Source organism: Penicillium hispanicum (genome assembly GCF_028827665.1).
Source record: "Penicillium hispanicum strain IBT 35686 chromosome Unknown utg000003l_segment0_segment0, whole genome shotgun sequence".
Lineage (NCBI taxonomy): Eukaryota > Fungi > Ascomycota > Eurotiomycetes > Eurotiales > Aspergillaceae > Penicillium > Penicillium hispanicum.
In genome coordinates, this window is record NW_026623195.1 from 1,629,543 (window position 1) to 1,651,616 (window position 22,074).

Below are 22,074 nucleotides of genomic sequence, written 5' to 3' on the forward strand. Positions count from 1 at the left end.
CAGCAAGCGTCGCAGTTGTGGCGTAGACCAGCTCAGCTCGGAGGGCGAAGTGAAAAAAAAGGAAAAAGAGGGAAAGGGAAAAAGAGAAAAAGGGCCAAAGGGCGAAAGGTCTCAAGAGGGAGAAGTCAAGGCCCCATAAAAGCGATCCCTAGGCAATTTAATATGAACCGAATCATAATCATCCTCACATTAAGCCCATCATCGCCGTCGGGGCCAGACTCGTTCCTCTCCTAAAAATAAACCCACTTGGCATTCCACATTCTTGACACTTGGATTTTGCATTTCTACACTCCCCTTCGACTCATCTTCCCTCAAAGTCCGGGGTAGAGTTGCACGGGTACCTGGTACCTGCTGGCCCCATGCACGACACTTCTGCACCGAGTAGTCGATACAGTCCTACCCGGCGTGAGTGTGTCCCACGAGCGCGGGAAGCGGATCGGCACCGACATTGGAAATTGGGTCTCCAGTTGTGGAGGATGGATGAATTCACCCACTCGACTTCCCTCTCGCCCTCGCGCTTCCACCGAGTCTTTCGACACGAACCCGCGATCGATGCGATCAGACAGGATCAGCATGCAACAATCGCGCGCATCGCAGCGTTCGTCGGATCCTCGCGGCAAAAGCGAGGATCTTGTGCCCGGCGCGCGTGCCCTCTCTTCTGCGGCCAAGGACCGTTGGGCGCCCGGTGGAGCATGGCTCCCCAAGTCTGGACGTCTGGCTTGATGGCTCTCGACACGCGGGAATGGAGCCTGATCTTACGCATGCCTCCCTGACTGGCTCCCGGCACGGGTGCTGTGCCACCGGAGACGCTACCATGGATGTGCGCCGTCACCAATTGCTGATTATTCTGCAGACTTTTTTTTACCTTTTTTTCACCTTTTTTTTATCTGTTTCCCTTCTATTCTCGTTTCGTACGGCGACCCTCGCTCACATCATAATTTAGGTCAGTCTTTACTATTGGCTACTGGCTCCTGCATTTCCCTCCTGCAGGGACTAGGGAATATTGACCTCGCAAGGTGGGGACGATCAGCACAATTTGGCCGATTCGGTCCCAGTCGGCGGTCTAGTGACGATGGTGACGGAGTTTGTTGCTGATGGAGAGCGGAACTGTGCACTCGGTGTGGTCTGCAGAACGCATTTCTCGTTTGGGTCTTTCGAAGGGTCGCTTCAAATCCTTCATAGAGCCTGCAAGAGGATGGTACCTGAGCCATACCCAACGCCTCCCAAAATGAAAGGGAAAGTGGCGGTGTTCTCCCGCCACCGACAATCCTAGGCCGCGCATTCGGCCCCCGACGCCCTCGTACCAGCGTGAGTCCGCTATCAGCACCCGGTTGCCAATCGAGCGACCCGGTGCAGATGGCAAGGGCTCTGCTCACCGTCGGGGAGTCGCACCAGATCACGAATCCATAAGATTTCGCGGCTCACGCCCTCGATCTATTCATCGACCGGGCTAAACTAATCGGCCCCGAGATGATAGGTCGCCTCCAAAATGATTGCGCGATCTTGCCACTCAAACTGGCTAGAACATGTTCCACAATGTCTCTCAGAGGCCTTGCATCTTGCTGATCGAGGAATCCTCAGGCCTTCCATCTTCCCTACCTAGGCAATCCTCATGCCGATGATGCTGACCATTTGGCCGGATGTATGTAACTAGATGGGTTTCAGTCTAGTTCAATGGCCCCCGCTTTCTCCCGAGACAATCAGCAAAGTCTCTCGCGTGTCTCGGTCTTTGCGTATCTGACTGCCGACGTCCAATATCGTTCCCCCGCAATCGACACGTCCCTACTCTCTAAATCACTCTGCAAGGAGCAGGCCGGTTGCCGTGTCTGAATTGCCTTGGGCATCGCAACGTGCAGACTCAACGATTCTCATCGTGCCGACGTGCTAGAAAAGCCCGGCCTAGACTTTTGCAGTGAAGCCGAGTCGGTAACTGGCATCACTAGTTGGATGGCGTGGGGCAGGGATGATTTTACGCCCACTAAGCTACGCCGTGGCCTCACTAGTACTGTATACTTGTCAAAGAACAACCACACGCCTGTGATGCGGCTTCTCTGGTGTGCATTCCGATGCAGGATGCTCTTCTCAGAGACAAGGGTTCGAGGAGAGCCAGTTGGGAGCCGCCACGAAAGCAATCGAGAACATACCGTATACAGAGCACAGTATACTAATACCAATGAGACCGCAGGTCGGGCCAGCCAGCAGCAACGTGTATTCGTGATCGAAAAAGAACTTCCCTCCCAAAACCCCCCATGGAAAGTGTGGCGGAATTCAGACAAAGAGATATAACGTATCCTCCCTGATTTGCAACCCCAAGCAAGCCCTGAATCCGAACTCCCCGGTCTCCATAACGCCAAATAAGATGCAGACTCCGTAGTCCAATCCACGAACGATACAACCCACAATCTCTCCAGTCACACCACATGTAGATTCGACACGAGATCATAGTCATATACCCAAGCAACCATCATCCTGCAACCCAGCTGGCAGGGACCCCGTTTACCCTTTGCCACGCATCTTGTTCCTGATATCACACCCCAGCGCCGTCGATTCGCCAGCTGTCAGGGCGCTATCCCGAGCTGACACGTTTCCGCAGCCGATTCGGCTCTCGTTCCAAGACGCGATATCGGCCGCGCCTGCGGCCACTCAGGAGTCGCTTGATCGACCACGATCCAAGGCTATGGCTGCGGGCGTCGGCAGACGAGGCCGAGGCCGGGTCATCGAGGGAGGAGCGGGGCTTGTGGGATTCGGATGGGAGTGCGGTCAAGTGTTGGGCATCCATCGTCCAATGGGTTCTTACTTTACGTCGCTCCGTACGTCCTGGAGGGATGTCGTGGGTACACCTCGCTGGAGCGGGGCGGTTGATTCGGCGGGCTAGTTGCTCGGTCTTCGTGCGGGTAAAGCGCAAGGCTCGTCTTCGGGTCCTGTCTTCGATCCCACGGGGTATAGGGGAGATGGAGGTGAGGCTCGCATGGACGTTGGATCAGGAACCGAGCGGGGCTGGGATGGTGGGGCGATCATTGCTTGGATCCGCGGGTTGCGATGGTTTATGGTTGGCGGTTGACAGGTTGGCGGTTGATCTAATGCCAGACCCGACACTGTAAGGGCAACCCTGGCTTTATCTGTGATTGGAAAAGTTCGGATCAGAGCTTTGGGGCAAATGGGATTCTGTATAGTCGTTTCCGGGCTTTCCAGATTCCTCGGATTGCTAGATATGCTTTCTTGAAACGTTGATTCATGGACGAGGGTAGCACGAGATCTTGCTAGAGAACTATCATCCCTTCAGATTGTTAGTGTTGTGGCTTACCCCAGGGCTTGGTGGAATTCGGTGCGCTTTGCATGGTTAACGACTAGCATATACGTGTTACACTCACCTCTGCTCGTATAAAGTTCTTCTGCATTGCGATAGCCTCGATTCTACTTGCTATGGACTCGCCCAGGTACAAGTACTACTCTACACTGAGACAGTGGGAGTTGTTTTGATGTCGCAAATATATCGAGATATTGTTTGACGTTTTTGCGGTATCTAAATCGGTGCAATAAGGACTGGCATTTAACTTCACTGGAGCTGAATAGGAGTATACGATGAGGTGGGACGAAGAACCTTCTTATAACGGGAGAAAAGAGCATATCCCAAGCATATCATATCGACCACATCCTAGATCTCGATTGACGAACGTTAACGTTAAGTTTTACCCAGCACCTTTTCCCACTCCCTGATCGCCAAGCCGCTCCATACCACCAAAGCGACGGCCTCATGCTCACATTCTGTGTTCGGCCTGTCGAAAGAACGGTCTAGGAGCGCCCTTTCCTAGTGACGTTCGCTGGGGCCCGGAGTACGTGTGAAGCACTCTTCGAAGAACCCCGCCTCGCTGCAGTTGTCATCCGGAACGGACGCTGAATGGCTGGATATCCATCGCACGATCGACGCGTATTGGATGGAACGTCTCGGAGATGACCCTGCCACTTTGGCTGTGAAGGTTCGGTCTGGTTGGGTTTGCAACCACCCGAGAGCATGGCATGGAGGGGGAGAACTACTCGACGTCCCTCTCTTCCTCTTCTCTATCTTCCATTCCCTCGCAAACAGACAAGCTGGTATTGTCCTACTTTCCTTGCCAGAAGAGTTGAAAAAAAAAAACGGGAATTCGCAGCCGCGAAAGATTCTGTGCTATCATCTTCGCTCCCGCAATTCGCTCTTCCTACGCCCTCACCGACTTTCTGTCGACGGGACCAGGCTATGGCACCCCTGTGGATATTCGTGGCCCTTGGGTACTTGCTCTTGTATGCCTTTGCGGCGTTGCAGATGCAGCAATGGCATGCGCTCGTCTCAAACCACATCACAACTTGATATCTCGGGAAGATATATGTCTTGGACTTGGCGACCAACCCCTGCTCACGAACCATCTCCTTCGCTTCCCAAATATGTCACCAGAAGCATGTGCGGTTGCCCGTACATACTGGCCCAACTGGCGTGGGCTTCGTGACCTCTCCATTCTTCACTCTTCACCGACGACTTACGACTGTTAGCGGGCTTTTTTTTTGCGACGATACCCAGCCGAAAGCAAAACTTGAAGCTATTTTGGGGGGGTGGTTCTTCTCTTTTACGAATGCAGTGCTTTGAGTCTCCTGTCAGTGGAACGGATATCATGTTTCTCTGGTACAACTTCGTTTTCTCAATGATTGGTGTTCATGATCATGAACCACGACCTTGGGGACCAGAAAGGCAGGATGAGAATGCCGGGTGTTCCTTTTGCACTACCACGTTCTATCCTCTAGAGTCAATGATGCAGATTTCATCTTTCGTATTGTATTCGATCTTTCAATAGGCTCGACGAAAGACCTAGTGAGATAGCACCGCCCCTTTTCACGGGTCTGATTGTGATCGTTCCTTTTGGTTGGACGTAAACCATCACTCTAATGGTCGTGAACAGCGTGACAGCTTCCAACTTTTCGAGGCGCATGCAGAAGTCCAACAGGCGTCGCTTGAAGCAGGTAATCAAGTATCCTGGGGAGTTCGGTCATGGTCGCAGACTTGTGAGAATTTTCGGAGGTTTCACATAACTAGCCATTCCCCATCACGTCATCTACTTCATAAACATCCTTTCTTTTCATCTCGGCGTGACGTGCTAGCCGCACACTCGGTCAGATTTCAGATGCCGACTCGTCTGCAACAACGATCAAACGCCCGTGTGCATTAGAACCAAATCTTGATTAGCTCCTCGCTGACCGCGCTCGGTGTCAAGACGCCGCTATCCGTGATGAGCGCCGAAATGAGATGCGGTGGTGTGAAATCGACCGAATCACAGAGCGGCAGTTCAATCGGGCGGTCCGCATTGGCGTCGGCTGCCGGCGGCTGCTGCTTGCTCTGCTCGGCAATGTCCTCCTCAGACTTGAACTCGATGACGTGCTGCTCAATGGGCAAATCGTATTGCCCAAGAGGGTATAATCGCACAAACTTGTGGCTCTCTGCAACCACGTAGAACGGCTTGCCAATCGCCTTGGCAAGAAGGCCGATCTGGTAGGTACCCATACGGGATACGATACCTCCGTTCTCCACAACACCTTCTGCGCCCACAATAACCATATCTGCCTTTCCGAGGGCATACGCCACTGCTGACTCCGGTATTGTCGAGACCGGTACACCCTTCGCTCTCAGGGCGCGGACGGTCTCCATGCCTTCTGGTTCCCCGGATGGCTCCTCGATATTCTTGCTCATTGATGACAAAACGTAAATGACTCGGAAACGGACTGCAGATAGACCGCCTTGTTGGTCAGCAGCCTGCTGTAATAGCGATGCGACAGCTCTAGAACCGCCGTTTGTGAGGATGGTGCAGCCATCGCGAATGAACCCTCGACCAAAAGCCACAATCTTTTCTCGACTTTCCTTTGCCCGGCGAATGAAAAGCCGTCCATTTGACAATAGATGTGTGCGGATTGCCTTGAAATCCCCAGCAGGACCTAGTTGTCCAGGTCGTTGTAGCGTGGTAATCAGGTATCGTTGAAAGAGATCGGTTCCGGCAGAGAGACCAATGGGGTTCGGAATCACTTTTTTCAGGTGTGCGGTGGACTTGGCGAGCAGGTCAAGTGTCTCTGAGATGGTAGAGGAAGGTTCATGTGTGAGAAGCAGGACCAAAGCTTCGATGGCTGCAATGGGCATGGTCAGGTCGGGATCGGAGCGTAGAAGCTCATTGTATGTTGCGACGATGCTGTCAAGATGGTGAGTGATACCGCTTGGGCAAGAAGATCTCAAATACCAGCTTGAACTCACTCGAACGGCTTTGCACCAGCCGTAGCCGTGCTCTCTCTGGTCGTCGCCATTGCGTGGTTAAACCTCCGATTCTCTAAAGACGTTCTGAAAGAGTCATGAATTCTGTCGGAATGGATGTGGGACCTCGCATTAATAGTTAATCCTCTTACCTAGGTATCCATGGATATATGTTTTGATTAGTTAAGCATCCACCCCTTCCATAATTAGCAGTTTGGGAACAATTGGGTTCCAGCTCGTTAGGTGTTGGAGTGAGACTTCTCCTTGAATATGTTTGAGAACTGGCTGCCATCCATCTATGGATGCTATCTCTTGCTTATGTGTAACGAGTCACGGAAATACGCCTTTTAATGAAAATTTTCAATCGATTCGAAATTTGATATAAAAACTGTCTATTTACTTAGCAACATGAAGCTGTATTCGAATGACCAAATCTCCAGAAAAATCAGAAGTAAACACTCTCGGGCATCTGGATGAATCAAACCACCGCCTGTCACATTGATACTAAACAACAAAAAGCAGTTACTCGGAGTGCATTACGAGTCCGTACCTTTCTTCAACTCGAGGTACTTCTCGTAGTACAACAATCAACTGTTGCTTTATTTTACGTTGTAGGTTCGCTCGTATCATATGATTGCCTGCCCCTTTGTATACTCGGAGAATAAAGTAGTTGAATAGCAAGTGATGGGGATTTCCGGTCTCTATTGTGGAGACTACCATAAACGATGGTGCTTTCTGTTTGCCCGTAGGTCCTTGGGCTTTCAAGAGGGCCTCCGTATGTTCTCCTGCTTCTGCTTTCTGAGATATTACTTGAGAACGGGATCGGTTTGCTTGTGACATTTCGCTTCCTGCCAACTTTCCACATTTCACAGCGCAAACCATCCTCCCCCCCCCCCCCCCTTCCTGTGTGGCCATTCTGCGTACTCCCATCCAACCACTTTCGCCCTCAATTTCGCTTATTGGGACTGATACCAGATAACACGCCATCTGTTTCCAAAATGGTCATTTGGACGGAGCCCAAAGCTTGCACTAACTGCGGCCTGATGGAAGAAGGTCATATGCGGAGAAATTGCCCACAGATCAAATGTTTCCGCTGCAACAATCATGGCCACATACGTGAAGACTGCCCGAACACTAAGTGCAGCTACTGCCGCAAAATGGGACACTGCAAATCCAACTGTCCTAAGCTCGAGCGTAAGAAGCAGGGCCAACAGGGACACAACACCAACGAATCTCCACTGTCGAGGAAGCCCCGGGCAAGTGTTACTGGTATTCCTGCTTCCCTACCCACAGATTCTCCTCCATTGCCACCCCATCTCAAACGCACACAGGGGCCCCAAATCACAGTTGACCCCCAACCGACCCTTCCTTGTCAGGTCACCCAGGAAAATATACAAGTCAGTTCAAGGGTGACCCCAAGTATACATATATACTAACTGATGACCAGCATTCTTGGGAGTTAGTCCCAAGCGTTGTCTTCCCAGATCTTTCCCCCACAATTTGTCAGTTGGCTTCCCGCCTAGCGACAGATCCCGATTTCTACCTACAACGGCTTCCATATCACTCGATTATTACGAGCCAAGGAGGTCCAGAAAGGATTACCCAAGTTTTAATGGAGTGGATTGATCCTTATATTAGGACACTTGAGGGTAAACTCCTACGGACGGAGGAGTAAGTATCCATGGCTTCTAGCTTATGTAACGCGATTCTGACACCTGGGCATCTTCAGTCTTCTCGCTGTACAGGCACGCCAGGATAACATTTGGGGTCCAGACGGAGGTTACGTTAACATCGTCACTGACTTGAGAAACCACGAATACTGGCGTGCATACCCTGGTCGGTCCAAGGAACCATTAGAACGCATCAAAGTCCACAATCGGCAAATTTTACGCGGATCTGTGAGCACATTGCACTACTATATCATTTCGCAGGGACAAGGACATCGGAAAGCAAACTGGCTTAAGCTCTGGCAAGTTCCAGAGGGTCTCCAGGTATCATCTACCTTTCGAGCCGTGGCTCTCAATGTCCTAGAGATGACGATGTGTCGCGCCTTTCAATCACTCCCCGGGGACATTTTAGAGACCTACTATGGACCAAATGAGGATGGGAGACCTTACTCCAACCTTGGATTGAATATTATTCCTCCTGTTCTCCAAGGTCTCTCTCTCGGACCTTCAGCACGAAAGTCATTCTCTCTTGGTTTGGAAATATCCCCGGACAGCGACATAAAGGGGTGGCCCAAGTTCCGTTACGATTACGGAAAAAAAGTAGAAAGAACCGAAATCCACTTTCAGCGCCCGTTAATGCAGTCCTCAGAATTTCATACCCATTTTCAAGTTGCAACTCAGCATCTCCAGCTAAGCGAGTCCTTTTGTGGTGATAAGCCCTTGCCATATTCAACCCTAAACAACTCCGAGCTTGTTCACCTGTTGGAAAGGGACTTGGATCCAACAGACTGCCTTTGGGCCTACCCGAACGGAAACTTTAAAGCGTTGGTTGGCTTTGTTCTGGAGGATTGCCTTGATGCAGAACCTACCAACTCGAGCATCATGAAAATATCCATACCGCGCCAATTCCAGGACAGTGGCTGGAACACAGCAAACTCTCTTACCTGGGCTGCGAACCCTCTACAGAGAGATTTGACCAGAATGACGCGATGTTTACAGTCAACCCAGCAGCCAGAGGTCACTTCGTTCATTCGGTTCAACCAAACTATTATCCAACACAGTGGATTACGGGTGGTCCTTATGTGTGGACGTTCGGTGCAAAATCTTGTTTTGCCCACAAGGTGTGAGGAGACACGACTTAAGCTAGAAGCGGGGGATTTTCCTATGTTTCTCGACATTGAAGATGGAGCTATCAAACGAATCTACGTTCTGACGCCCAATCCAACTGATGCGTTTTTACTACGAGATTGGCGAAAAACCCACAGGCTATCTGAGATCATTCATTTCATATCAGCCATTACCAAGACTATCGGCATTCGCCCCTACGCTGGCGATAATGGATGTGTCCTGACGAAGGCCATCCGCAATTACATGGATGAGCAAAAAGGAATTAAAGAACTTTTAACAATCCAGACTCTTCACCCAATGACTCGTCTTTGGCTTACACGCAGAGGTTTTGCGACAGACGAAGACATCTCTCTTTTGCAAGAACGAGCAGGTGGCAGTCTCGCCCACGCAATCCTTGTCTTGCTCCATGTGCCCCCGTGTCACATTCAAAAAGCCTCAACAATTTCCTCTATGAGCTTATTTCACAAATCAAAGGAGTATCATCCTCCAAAATTCAGGATTGATAAAGCGCAACTTGAAGCTGTTCGGGAGCTCTGTGACAAAGTGGGGGGAGAGCACCCAGTTGATTCTGACCATCCTAGTGATGATTTGATCCAAGATATCACGCATAAGGAGGAAGAGTTAGGAACTGATATAGGGCAAGCTGACGTTCTCGAAAGAGAGGACCTGGAAGCTTCTCGAGTTTGTGTTGATGACCACGGAACCTTGGCTCTTGCAATTGAGACCCCGGTCATTCCATGGGAAAGGCGAAACACCCGTCCTACTGCTGGTGGTCGAAGCTACACCATAGGGGATGGGACTCGAGAAGAACTCTTAAGAGGCCGCAAATATCTCGGGAATGGAACTAGAAAACAGGGGTTTCTCGGGTTGACAATACATTCATGCATTGAGATTCCCTTTCGTACGAAAGAGCCCCAAGAGGAAGTCATCGTGAAAGCGGAGATCAAACCACCCGGCCAGCGACATCCAAATGCATGGGCTAAAAAAGCCCTCACGACCGATCCGGGTTCACGGTTGGCTTTCTGCATTAGTTACAAAATGGGTACTGCGGAAACATCATCCTATGTGACTTCAAACCTGGACAGGAACTTATACAAGGCCAACTCATTCGTTCACTGGATGGAGGGTGAAGATGTCGCACAGATCATTACAAGGCCAAGGCAGTTTGTCGTCGTGAGTTCATTGACTAAGACCCTTCCTCGAGGTATCCCAGAGCCTGGCTCTTTCTACACCGACGACCATGCCACCTTGTTTCCTGCCAAGGAGTTTGAACTATGCAAGAAGCGCAAGACCGATGAAGTATGAAAACTATTCGGGCTTCTTGGGAGCACAATGGGGATGTGTGCGGCGAGAAATGATCCTCAACTTGAACAGAGCTGTAAGGGTTGGGCCTGTTGGGTGTTAAAGAACCACTTGTAGCAAGATTGTATCAGGCTGTATTGGATCGATGTGAAAGACTAGTAGCCCTGTAAATGGTCTGTAGAGTCCCTGAGATATTTGTAGCCTTGTAGAGAGACAGACCTGGGATCTTCTCATAAACCCATCGTATACGTGGAGTGCCCATCGCTGCATAAATTAGCATACCATGGAGCTAAGTAAGTACTATATCACTACAAAGGTGCAGAGTCGGGCTTTTCCATAGGTAAGAACTGGCCTTCATGGGGAGCATTCTAATATACAGGTTCAAATGGAACATAAATTATTCTTTTCATGCTTGGACGTACATATCTAAATATATACAGTAATATTTCCCTGGTTTTCATCTCAATAGACAAATTCTTTATAAGTCAATAACAACTGCCCGGGTGGTCTAGTGGTATGATTCGCGCTTAGTAAGCAACCCTTGATTGATGAATTATTACCTAGTAATTTACTAACAACTCCTCCAGGGGTTCACCCAAAGCATTGACTGCGCGAGGTCCCCGGTTCGATCCCGGGCTCGGGCCATAATTTTTTTTTTCTTCGATCTTGATCTATTATTGGAATTATCAAAATCCCTAATTCTTCTATGCATAGACCCTATCTATATAATCATCCTTTCCAAAGCCCTGGTTGGATACTTAGTAAAGCATAGAGAAGTTATATATAATGTAACTAGTAAGCGAGCTGTGCACCCCAAAACACATGGTAAAAGCGATATATTACAGCTCTATATATCAACAACCAAGTCTTATTATAGAGGTTTCCTTTTTAATACCCTATTAGTCATAGTGTATAGAGTGTATTTGGAGAGTCTCGGGCAATTCCGATATGTTATTGTGTAGATATATATTTATGAACTGAGGATGGCCAAAACATGGTGTATTTTATGGTAATGTCAGAATATCATTACTCCTATTAGCCTTAAGCCATATATTATATCGACGACATCCCTACCATACACTATATTAAGTTTCAAGTAGAATTATCATACGCTTGTTGAGTTATGGAATCGTAGTTACTATGTGTTTTGGGGTGCGCAGCTCGCTTACCGGTTACATTATACCACTATAATAAGTAATTGTTACAACGCCGGCCCTCGCAGGGACCACACACATGGTCTATATGGGCTGCTGTAGCATGCAGGGATTTACACCCCTACACATCCAGAGATAGCACTCCAGCAATTAGTTTACACTCAGAATCGAGTCACTGGTTTCTTCACTCTAATCCTATTATCATTTCATCAGACCACTTTGCAGAGCCAATCCTAACAGTAACATAGAGAGGATTAATATAAAAACAGAACTAAAGAATAGGTAAGAGACATATCTCTCCCTCTATAAAATGACATTAAAGAAAGGCTAGATATGTCTAAATAAAAAAAAATGGCCCGAGCCCGGGATCGAACCGGGGACCTCGCGCAGTCAATGCTTTGGGTGAACCCCTGGAGGAGTTGTTAGTAAATTACTAGGTAATAATTCATCAATCAAGGGTTGCTTACTAAGCGCGAATCATACCACTAGACCACCCGGGCAGTTGTTGCTAAATTAACTAGTTTTGGGCCCAATATTGGTAGATAGCTGACATTGGTAGGTAGCTTGGCGAAACCCGGGAATATTAATCTAAGGTTATTGGATATAGCCTACTCAATGGTTGCCTACTTGTATTCTGGAGAAACCTCAGACTTGACTAGGGCTGGCAGTATAGTCACGGCGTGTTAGCTCATCCTTCCATTCAACTCTTGATCGCTAGGGGCGCGACGCTCATTCTCGTGTATGGTTGGATCAGCGGTGGCAGCGTCGCACGTTATGATATACTTGACGAAGTGACAGAAGTAGGTTGCAACAAGAGGGGGTGTTTGTTCTGAGTGGTTGGACCAGGCAAGGAATGAGATGATATGATTGGTTCAATGAACTAATCCCTAGAGAGGGAGAGAAGAGAGAAGAAATATATGTCAAACTCCTCACAGGTTGCCCTTCTTGTAGGTGTAAACCGAAACAGATCTGCTGTTCTATCCTGGTGCTTCCCCGCTCCATATAGTTTCATCACATTTCCTCCCGTGCTAGACGTATATATGCATATATACCCAGTTCGGGCCGATGGTGCCCTGTTCGCCGCGGAAGCCCATGACGCATTCCGACATATGTACATGCATATTCTGTCAACATGGAAAACCAGGTGATTTTAGACCTTTCAGTACCACTAGGCCAAAAAGTGCGAACGCACAGTTTTACTACTGTATAAATACTGTATTTTCTGTTCTGACATATACTGATAAATTCTTGTGGACTGTTTGTCTTGTTTGCTTCCTGCCCCTCCAGCGTTGCGCTAACCCGATGTGGGTGTCGAGCAGGCTCCTCTGCAAAGTAAACACGCCGCAAACCATAACAACGTATCCCCTGACCCATCGCAACACTTATTGCTGGGTCTCCCAGTGCCAAGGTTTACAGTGGTATCTCTGCTCTTGTGACGTGATGGCGTACAACCACCGCATGAGCCAGCAATTCCATGGCACCCAACAACACCACAACCGGTCCCGCAAGAAGGACGATGACAATGACGCATTGATGCGCCTGGTTAGTTCGAATCCTTGCGCTCGATGGTAGAGACGTCTCAGTGGATCAATTCGTCGCTGACAATCCCACAGCCCGATAAGGAGATCGCAGGATGTATCAACGACATTGGAATACCGTTCACCGCAGCCGACCTGGTCAAACCGAATCCGCAGCAGATCCAGATGGTCTTCGAATGGTTCGCGGAGCTGCTCATGAATACTACGAGAGAGACGGTAGAGCCGGCAATGCATGCGGCTGCAGAAGACATTTGCGGCGACTTCCCCGACATTGTCCCCAATGACACGCGCAACCTGATGGGATTCTTTATCAGCGTTCGAAGACTATTGATGGAGGTGCGTAATTCCTTGCCTTCACAATTGGCATATCGTGCTCGGTATTTAATGGAACTTTCCCTGCATACAGTGTGGTGTCAATGACTTCACCTTTACCGACCTGACAAAACCGACCCACGACCGACTTGTGAAGATCTTCTCCTACCTCATCAACTTTGTCCGTTTCCGCGAATCGCAGACCCCGGTTATTGACGAACATTACCATAAGACCGAGAAAACCAAACAGAGAATCGAGACCTTGCTCTCGGAGAATCAGGAAATGGACCAACGGTTAGCCGAGATGCGACGCGATCAACAGGCCAACGAGGTGCAAGTGCGGGAGAAAGTTAGCCGGAATGAGGAGCTCAAAGTGCGGCTACTAGAACTGAAGCGGGAGCAACAACGAGTGACAGAGACACTGGAACGAAACAAAAGCGAGAGGGCGAGGCGGCAACAGCAATTGGAAGAAAAGACAGAGAGGACGGTGCAGAGTCGGCAAGAGGCAGAGAAGCTGCGACCTTATGTTTTGGAATCACCAGCCACTTTACAATCGTCGTTGACTGAGTTGGCGGAGAACCTCATGCGTGAGAAGGCCCAAATCGATGCTATGGAAAAGCGCGCTAGGGCTCTTCAGACCTCTTCAGACACTTTCACTGTTGTGTCAAATGACGTGCAAGCATGCGTTAAGCTACTTGACGATATTTCCACTGAATTGCAAAAGGAGGACGAGGAAGAATCCCGTGCAACTCGCAATAGGGAGGCAATCTCTGACAGAGGAGCTAGCGTGCGCGAGGTCGAGCAGACAGAGAAACTACTCCAGCGACAACTCGCTCGTTGGAATGAGCGAATAGGAACCCTCCGCAAAAATGCGCAGGAGAAAGCAGACGCTGCACAGACCCGAATGGAAGAGCTGCGGAGCGTCCAGAAACAGTTGCGTGAGGAACGTGCTGACAAGCAGCGGGATATGGAGCGGAGGCGGATTCGGATTGAGCAGACAGAGAAGAAGGTACGTTCTCTCCCTCGAAACCAGACCGGCTCTATGCTAATACCTCACTCTAGATGGCTGATCTAAAAGAGAATATTGAGAGCGAAATCCAAGCCGCTCACGATCAGTATCTCAAACTGGAGTCACACATCAAGCTCTACATCACAGAAATGGAAAAATCACTGTGAGAAATCAGGTTTTGTGGCTTTCCTCTTTGGAACAGGAGTTCAGCGGTCGACTCTAGGATACCCGGGCAGTACAGATTCATTCAATGGAGTTTTGTCATGTTGCAGGTTTCGGCTTGTGTTTTCCTTAGCATCAATCTACGTCACCTCTCTGGCACGCACGCTCCTCATTGAATTTGAACCAACGTTGAGCAACCTGCTTGATGGATACACCTCTTCCCCCCCAGATGCCGTCTTCACCTCGTATTCGAACTGAGCCATTCAGGAGGGGAATTTGTTTGTCCCATAGTCTTTCTCCCCAGTCAGGACTCGTAGGGTTCACGACATTCGTACATTCACAGATGATCAGCTCCATCTGTACCCGAGAAGCAGCCTCGACAGCAGATGCAAATGTTCTCGAGAGGCCTTGCGCAGATAGTTCTGTAGTCGAAGCATGTAAAGCAACCATGTCCAGAACAGCGAGTCGTCTCCGTTGATGCGAGTGCGTCTCGACACCCAGCCTTACGCCATCGTCCAGAACAGCAAGATATGCTCGCAGACTTTCCAGCGATGGACAGAACGTCAGTTGGATCCGACTCGAATGTGCGAGCAGTCCAATGGTTTTGGTAAGCAGATCATGGCCTGTTGTGGTGGTCGAACTGGCTCGTTGAGCGCGAATGGCTGCGGCTAGTTGGATCAAGAATTCAGTTCGAGTGCCGCAGACGACAAGACGGGCGTCGGCACCGCTGTCGAGGAGTTGGCGAAGCAGGTCAGTCACCAGGCCACAGACCACGACAGTGCACGTCGACCTAATGAGTGATTAGATATGAATCTTACTATAACATAGGAAGGTAATAATTATCATTCTGTGTACTGACCGTGAAACCGCGCGCCTGGCCTCGGCAGACATCTCCTGTCAACTAACTCACAGCTGATTCTTGCAGATATAAAAGATTGGGACCAAAATTTAGTCTCATGGCTGACAATTCGGAGCGTGCATAACACTGGTTTGCCTGGGCAGCTACACGGTGAGAAGAAGCTGTCGAAAACGGACGTTGAAGGTATCAGCTAGAAGCAGCGTCGCCCGAAACTCATCTGGGCCGCGGAGGTCATGCTCCTCCGCCTTTCCTCCCCCACCACCTGTCTTCCGCCAACTCCCCCCGGCCAATTCTCGTGCTCCTGGGACTGGGCCCCTTGGTGGCTCAAATAGACATGGAGACTATTTCCAGGATTTCCTCGATGCTGGAAACAGGTGAGTCAATTCGCTCACGTTGCGACCGCCTTTGGACTTGGAATTGACTGTCGGATCTTCACTGTGCGCATAGCTCGAGAGCTCACCCTAGAGGCCGCCCAGTCTGCCGCGAGTAATCGAAGCTCCAAACCTGACTATGCCTCGCGGGCCTACAGCACTTCTCATATCAAGAAGTTGCTCGACAGTCGTCATGAGCGCGAGGTTCTGGATGGGCTCCGGAGAGTCATCTCGGTATGTTGATGGCGCAATCGAGGGACCAAGCGGGTACAGAGTCACTAACCTCAATTTTCTCCATTTTCCTCTATAGTTGATGTACCGATCCGAACCTTCTCTCCCCTTCTTCTCGGCTGTCGTCAAGAATGCAGCCAGCGCCAATCTCGAGGTCAAGAAATTGGTCTACATCTACCTGGTTCATCATGCGGAGGCAGAACCGGACCTAGCATTGCTGTCTATCAACGCAATTCAGAAGTCCTTGACGGATCAAAATCCGCAGATACGGACGATGGCTCTGCGAACAATGTCTGGGATTCGTGTTCCGGTGATCAGTCAAATCGTATCTCTGGCTATCAAGCGTGGGTGCGGTGATATGAGTCCCCACGTACGGAAGGCTGCTGCGTTGGCCATTCCCAAGTGCTACCGACTTGATCCGAGTACACTGCCGCAGCTGATGGGTTACATCTCAACTCTCTTGGGTGATTCTCAGTACTTTGTCGTCGGCTCCGCAGTCACTGCTTTCTTGGAGGTGTGCCCGGATCAGATTGACCTAGTTCACAAGCACTATCGCAGCTTGGTCAAGAAGCTAGTGGATATGGATGAGTGGGGCCAACTGTCAACTTTGCGTCTCTTGACTTTCTATTCGCGTAAATGCTTTCCTCGTCGAACGCAAAAGGTCAAGCAGGCCCTTACAACACCATTTTACGACGATGAACCACAAGACCAAACCGCTCAAGACGAGGGAGAAGAACATGAGGTACCTGTGCTCGATCCAGATCTCGAGATGTTTCTCCGAGCGTGCAAGCTTTTGCTTCAAAACCGCAACTCCGCCGTGATTGTCAGCGTAGTACGCTGCTTCCTCTACCTAGCCCCGCCTGAATATCTCGCGTGCGCAATTGGTCCTCTGGTAGCCCTACTCAGAAGCCCACAAGACATGCAGTTGATTGCACTTTACAACATCGTCGCGGTCGCGTTGAGAGACCCAAAACCATTTACAAAGTACATTGCTCACTTCCTGGTCCACGCCAATGATCCCACACACATCTGGCGTTTGAAACTGGAGGTCATGACCATCGTCTTTCCGTACCTTGGAAAGCATTGGAAGGGTGTCATCATCAGTGAACTGGAACATTTCACCAAGGAAACAGACCCCGAATTGGTCCGAGAGAGCGTGCGCGCCATTGGGCGCTGTGCGCAGGGAGACGTCGATACCGCAGACATTTGTCTGCAAATATTACTTGGCCAAATCTCTAGCCTTGACGGTAATCTTGTGTCGGAATCTCTGACTGTGATTCGACATCTGATTCAGCAAGATCCATCTGCGCATAAACAGACCGTGATTCAACTGGTTACATACCTAGGTACCACTACTCATCCCGATGCCCGAGCGACGATCATCTGGCTAGTGGGTGAGTTTGCAGGCATGGAAGGGAGGTACAACATTGCGCCTGATGTTCTCCGTGTCTTGATCAGAGGATTCGTCGATGAACCTGAGGTCGTCAAGCAACAGATTGTCCTTCTCGGCGCCAAGGTATATCTCCATCACCTGCTGAAAAATCCCTCGCGGGAGACTTCGCAGGAAACGAAAGATGCCGCGGTGTCATCAGTTGAGCGCTCTGCAAATCTCACCGAAATCAGCAATGAATGGAGCGATAATCGAACCGAAGAGCAAAAAGAAGCCGAACCATCACCCGTGGAAGGGGGCAACGAAAAGGAAAAAGAAGAGCCCGCCCTCAAGGAAGGCGAAGACCGAATTACGCTGCTTTGGCGCTATATACTTCTTCTGGCACGCTACGATACTTCCTATGATCTTCGTGATCGCGCTCGCCTCTACAAGGCCCTTCTCGCCGATCCCTCTTCTCCTCAATTGGCAAACCTGTTACTCTTGGCTCCCAAGCCTGTTCCGCACGCACCGAGTCCTTCAGAGACCCGGAAGGATCTCCTCGTCGGAACTGCAACCCTGGTTGTTGGTCCCGATGCTGGTTATCACGGTCTCCGTGGGTACTCCAAGCTTCCTGACTGGGTTGAAGTCGGGCAAGAGCCAAGCTCCAGCCTCCGAGTCGATCCTGCCTCTACTGCTCAGAGCTCCATGACGGCCGGCGAACGGTTAGACAAGGCGCTTCGTGAACACCAAACTACCGCCCCGCCACGGAGACACAATGCTTCCGCCATGCCAACCAGTGGAGCTGGCAAGAAGAGCTTGAATCAATGGCTCGATGAGGAAGATGAAGAAGAGACAGAGTCTGAAACTGAGACCGAGGAGGAAACTGACTCCGAAGAAGAAGAAACTGACTCTGAAGAGGAAGAGTCTGAAGAGGATGATGACGATGAATACGAAACTGACTCTGAGAATGAAGCTGCCCACAATGAGGCACAGCAATTGCTTGCCCAGTCTGACACAAGGGCTCATGGTCTGGACTGATAACCGCTGGCTCGGTTAGGCTGAATCTGATGCATATCTAGTTGCAAAATATAGATCTGAGAAATACCAACATATGACTCAAATATTTGAACTGCCGCAAGGCTCAACCTCATCGGGGTGGAAGGCCCTTGATTTCCAGATTGTGAAATATGTACTCTTACATGTATATATTCCCAAAAAGTGACCACTCAGTCATTGTTTAACGTTAGAAACCAGAAACGATATATCCCAGGCCTAGAGGTTGCAAGACAGTTACCTAGTCATCAGATAGGTATCATAACAACCTGGATAACATGAAAATACCCGCTTTCCTTTCACGGCAATCCAGGTACATGGACTAAAAAGGATATTGGTCATGTGTAAGGTACCGCATTCACAGAACTGAAGCGGTGGCAGAATACTCCGAGGCGGTGGAAGCTCCCACGGAGTCTTCGGCCTGGTTTGGACGGGATCTTGATGATGCCCCATCCAGCGCGCTTGATGCAGTGGTGATTTGCCTTGTGGCCATGATGTCTGCTGTGCACTGTCTGTGCATTCCTGTCATCCGTTGATTTTTGTTTCGACATTTTCCATCCTTCGTTCATCTCTGCCAGGCTGCCCACTCTTTGCCTGGGCGGAGGTGCACCATCTGCGTTCCTTGCGCCGCTGTCCCGCATTCTGGCGGCTGTCAATTTGTTTGAAATTCCATATTCGCCCAGCTGGGTCGATCCGCTCTTTCACACAACCATTAGACTGTGCATATCGTCACAATGCCTGGCCTTCCCAGTAAGTCCCAGGCCGTGAGCGTAACCCTGGACTGCGTGGCATCCAGCCACCTGTGCATATGCTGACTTCCCGCTCAGCCAGTATCGATCTGGACGAGTGTATTGAGCGGCTCTATCGCAAGGAGCTTCTTGCCGAGCCTGTAATCGAGGCTATCTGCGCCAAAACGAAGGAATTGTTGATGAAGGAGAGTAATGTGGTCCACATCAAAGCCCCCGTCACCGTGGTAGGTGACATCCATGGCCAATTTTTCGACTTGCTGGAGATCTTCCGCATTGGTGGCTTCTGTCCGGACACAAACTACCTCTTCCTTGGTTAGTTATCACAATACACAATTGCGGGGGCTCGAGAGGGGCTGTGGTTTTGCCCGGCTTATCGATATAAGGGAGAAGGAAGTTGCTGACTTTGGCAAAATATGCAGGAGATTACGTGGATCGAGGCCTGTTCAGCGTGGAGACAATCAGCCTGCTCGTTTGTCTCAAGCTGCGTTACCCGCACCGAGTGCATCTGATCCGCGGCAACCATGAGTCCCGTGGTGTCACCCAATCCTACGGCTTCTACACCGAGTGCGCTCGCAAGTACGGCAATGCCAACGTCTGGCACTTCTTCACCGACATGTTCGACTACCTGACACTGAGCGTGGTGATCAATGATGAGATCTTTTGCGTGCACGGTGGCCTGTCCCCATCCATTCACTCTCTCGATCAGATTAAGATCATCGACCGCTTCCGTGAGATTCCGCACGAGGGGCCCATGGCTGATCTGGTCTGGTCCGACCCGGATCCGGAGCGTGATGAGTTCTCACTTTCCCCTCGCGGCGCTGGCTATACGTTCGGAGCGCAGGTGGTCCGCAAGTTCCTCGAGATCAATGGCATGTCACATATCTTGCGAGCGCACCAGCTTTGTAATGAGGGCTATCAGATCCTATTTGATGACCGGCTGAGCACGGTTTGGAGTGCCCCTAATTACTGCTACCGTTGTGGTAACCTGGCTAGTGTGCTGGAAGTGAGAGATGATATGCAGCGATTCTTTAACATATTCGACGCTGCCCCCGAGAACGACCTGCACCGAAGCGAGCAGCAGGCTCAGCAAAACAGGGACTCTCAGCCAGTGATTGACTATTTCTTGTGATACCCCTGGGTTTTTTTTTTTCTTTTCTTTTACAGGTTTAGCTTCAGTTCATGGGCTGTGCTTTCCTCTCATTTTCACTTAGGCACTGTACAGGCGTTAGGATGAAAAGAAAATATGATTTCTACATTCACAGATCGCAAGACTTGATATCGCCGCAGTTCAGACAGAACATGCCACACAAAGAACATTTGCACCAAGATAGATAGAAACAGAGATGAAGATCCACCCCAAGGATCCCTCGAGGCGGGGTGTCAAAACTGTGCAGCAACTGGCCCGGACATTGGGGCCATCTCTACCAGGCTTTTGAGGTAAGGAAATTCGTCACGCTTGGAAACAATGGGCCGCTCAAAGAATTCAACGAAGTAACAGTCCAAAATGTCTCCAGATTACCAGTCCTTGGCAATGTCAAACGACCACTCAAACTGCAGGTGGGTATTGTCGTCATCGTCCAGGAACTTGGAGACGGCGTTATAGTGGCCGCGAGCCATCATGCCGGACGGGGCCTCTTCCTCGGCGACTGGAGATGTGACGAAAGTGTCAGTTATTGTAACGCAGGGATCCCTCGGAGAAGCACTGCCCAGAGGGAAGACAGCAGGACTACACTCACATTTCTTCTCGTAGAAGGGCTTTTGGTCTGTGTTGGGTGCATAGCTTCCCAGCATCTCTTGGTCCTTGCTGACGCGGATGCCCTTGCGCTTCACAACCTGGAGGTACTTGAGACCGCTGAGTACCTCGTGATTGACCTGGAAGGTGGCTTTGATGTTGAAGTGAGCACCCTCCTTGATGGTGAAGGGCTTGTCCTTGAGACTCTTGACGGAGTCTGGGGTGGACAGGTCGATGACCACATCGTTGCGCCCCTGGACCTGCAGAGCGAGAGACTTGATGACACACTTGGGGTCACCGGGCTTGGCAACAGGGTTGCCCGCGTTCAGACCCAAGGAAGCCTTCCAGCGATTCATGGCCTCGTCATCCTTGTCTGCAAAGAGGAGAGAAGGTCAGTATAGGGGGTCGGGATGCAGGAGTAGATGGTGCACAGGTGCGAGGTGCCATTGGTGGGCCAGAGAGAGTACGTACCAAGCTCCTGATATTCCTGGAGCGTCTTCTTCTCTCCAACCTTGAAGCCCTCAGTCTTCTCGGCGGCGAGATCATCGTGGTGGTCGGCCATGGTGTCGAGATTAGATGAAGCGGGGCACGGGAACTAAGGATTCGAGTCTGAGGTGGAGGCGAAGAGGGGCAGTAAACAAATGGGAACGGAAGAATTGGAGAGAGATGAAGGGAAAGGGGGAGGAATAGACAGGAGGGGCAGGAAGAAAAGAGAGTTACTCTCACCTCCCACAATCTCCTGACGGTGGGGTTAGCGGAAAGGCGGTGGGTGGAGGAGGGGCGATGCTATTCCAATCCTCCAGCGCATCAACACGACGTATCCGTACTGAACTTTTTGTGCTGATCGGCCCAGGTACAGCTCGATTGCAGCGGACATGCACAGTGGTCCCCATCTAGTCCATGCGAGCTTATCTCTACTACCATTGTGCCTCTATAAGCTGTCACTCCCATCTATAAGCCTTGGGGACCTCATTGCGTCTATACGAGTGTACTATCATCCCGTTAGTGGCAGTGCCGCGACCATCTAGACCCGGAGCCAGTTTTAGGCATACATCCATCTGAGCTATAGAGATTGGGCTGAGAACCCCACATGCCACTGGATCGTATCTTTGCGTGGAGTAGGAGACAATTGTAGAGACTGTAATCAACTAGCAGAAATAGTAAAGAATAAAGAAC

The 22,074-nt window shown here is 50.3% G+C and overlaps 8 protein-coding genes across 8 annotated transcripts, besides 1 other annotated feature; 4 read left to right on the plus strand and 4 right to left on the minus strand.

Annotated features, from left to right (window-relative positions):
• Positions 1-2,566: 2,566 nt before the first annotated feature.
• N7459_003032 (uncharacterized protein) lies at positions 2,567-2,779 on the minus strand (the record flags this gene model as incomplete). Its single annotated transcript, XM_056942217.1, has 1 exon — positions 2,567-2,779. One exon carries the CDS (start codon positions 2,777-2,779, stop codon positions 2,567-2,569), a length of 213 nt encoding a protein of 70 aa, XP_056802100.1.
• Positions 2,780-5,191: 2,412 nt separating this feature from the next.
• Positions 5,192-6,315, minus strand: N7459_003033 (translation initiation factor eIF2B subunit alpha; the record flags this gene model as incomplete). Its single annotated transcript, XM_056942218.1, has 2 exons — positions 5,192-6,203; positions 6,266-6,315. The coding sequence occupies 2 exons, from the start codon at positions 6,313-6,315 to the stop codon at positions 5,192-5,194; spliced, it is 1,062 nt and encodes a 353-aa protein (XP_056802101.1).
• A 1,559-nt stretch (positions 6,316-7,874) lies between these two features.
• Positions 7,875-10,362, plus strand: N7459_003034 (uncharacterized protein; the record flags this gene model as incomplete). Its single annotated transcript, XM_056942219.1, has 2 exons — positions 7,875-7,933; positions 7,992-10,362. 2 exons carry the CDS (start codon positions 7,875-7,877, stop codon positions 10,360-10,362), a joined length of 2,430 nt encoding a protein of 809 aa, XP_056802102.1.
• Positions 10,363-12,953: 2,591 nt separating this feature from the next.
• nuf2 (kinetochore-associated Ndc80 complex subunit NUF2) lies at positions 12,954-14,539 on the plus strand (the record flags this gene model as incomplete). Its single annotated transcript, XM_056942220.1, has 4 exons — positions 12,954-13,055; positions 13,127-13,387; positions 13,458-14,372; positions 14,426-14,539. The coding sequence occupies 4 exons, from the start codon at positions 12,954-12,956 to the stop codon at positions 14,537-14,539; spliced, it is 1,392 nt and encodes a 463-aa protein (XP_056802103.1).
• A 130-nt stretch (positions 14,540-14,669) lies between these two features.
• N7459_003036 (uncharacterized protein) lies at positions 14,670-15,425 on the minus strand (the record flags this gene model as incomplete). Its single annotated transcript, XM_056942221.1, has 2 exons — positions 14,670-15,324; positions 15,394-15,425. The coding sequence occupies 2 exons, from the start codon at positions 15,423-15,425 to the stop codon at positions 14,670-14,672; spliced, it is 687 nt and encodes a 228-aa protein (XP_056802104.1).
• Positions 15,426-15,526: 101 nt separating this feature from the next.
• Positions 15,527-15,547: a sequence feature (Short protein (N7459_003037, KAJ5587272.1) was converted to a misc_feature.).
• Positions 15,548-15,727: 180 nt separating this feature from the next.
• Positions 15,728-18,402, plus strand: N7459_003038 (AP-3 complex subunit beta; the record flags this gene model as incomplete). The annotated part of the gene is made up of 3 exons (XM_056942222.1): positions 15,728-15,767; positions 15,841-15,998; positions 16,075-18,402. The coding sequence occupies 3 exons, from the start codon at positions 15,728-15,730 to the stop codon at positions 18,400-18,402; spliced, it is 2,526 nt and encodes an 841-aa protein (XP_056802105.1).
• Positions 18,403-19,151: 749 nt separating this feature from the next.
• On the plus strand, positions 19,152-20,295 carry N7459_003039 (serine/threonine-protein phosphatase; the record flags this gene model as incomplete). Its single annotated transcript, XM_056942223.1, has 3 exons — positions 19,152-19,167; positions 19,245-19,478; positions 19,586-20,295. 3 exons carry the CDS (start codon positions 19,152-19,154, stop codon positions 20,293-20,295), a joined length of 960 nt encoding a protein of 319 aa, XP_056802106.1.
• Positions 20,296-20,681: 386 nt separating this feature from the next.
• Positions 20,682-21,460, minus strand: N7459_003040 (rho GDP-dissociation inhibitor; the record flags this gene model as incomplete). Its single annotated transcript, XM_056942224.1, has 3 exons — positions 20,682-20,812; positions 20,903-21,271; positions 21,370-21,460. 3 exons carry the CDS (start codon positions 21,458-21,460, stop codon positions 20,682-20,684), a joined length of 591 nt encoding a protein of 196 aa, XP_056802107.1.
• Between the last annotated feature and the right edge of the window lie 614 nt (positions 21,461-22,074).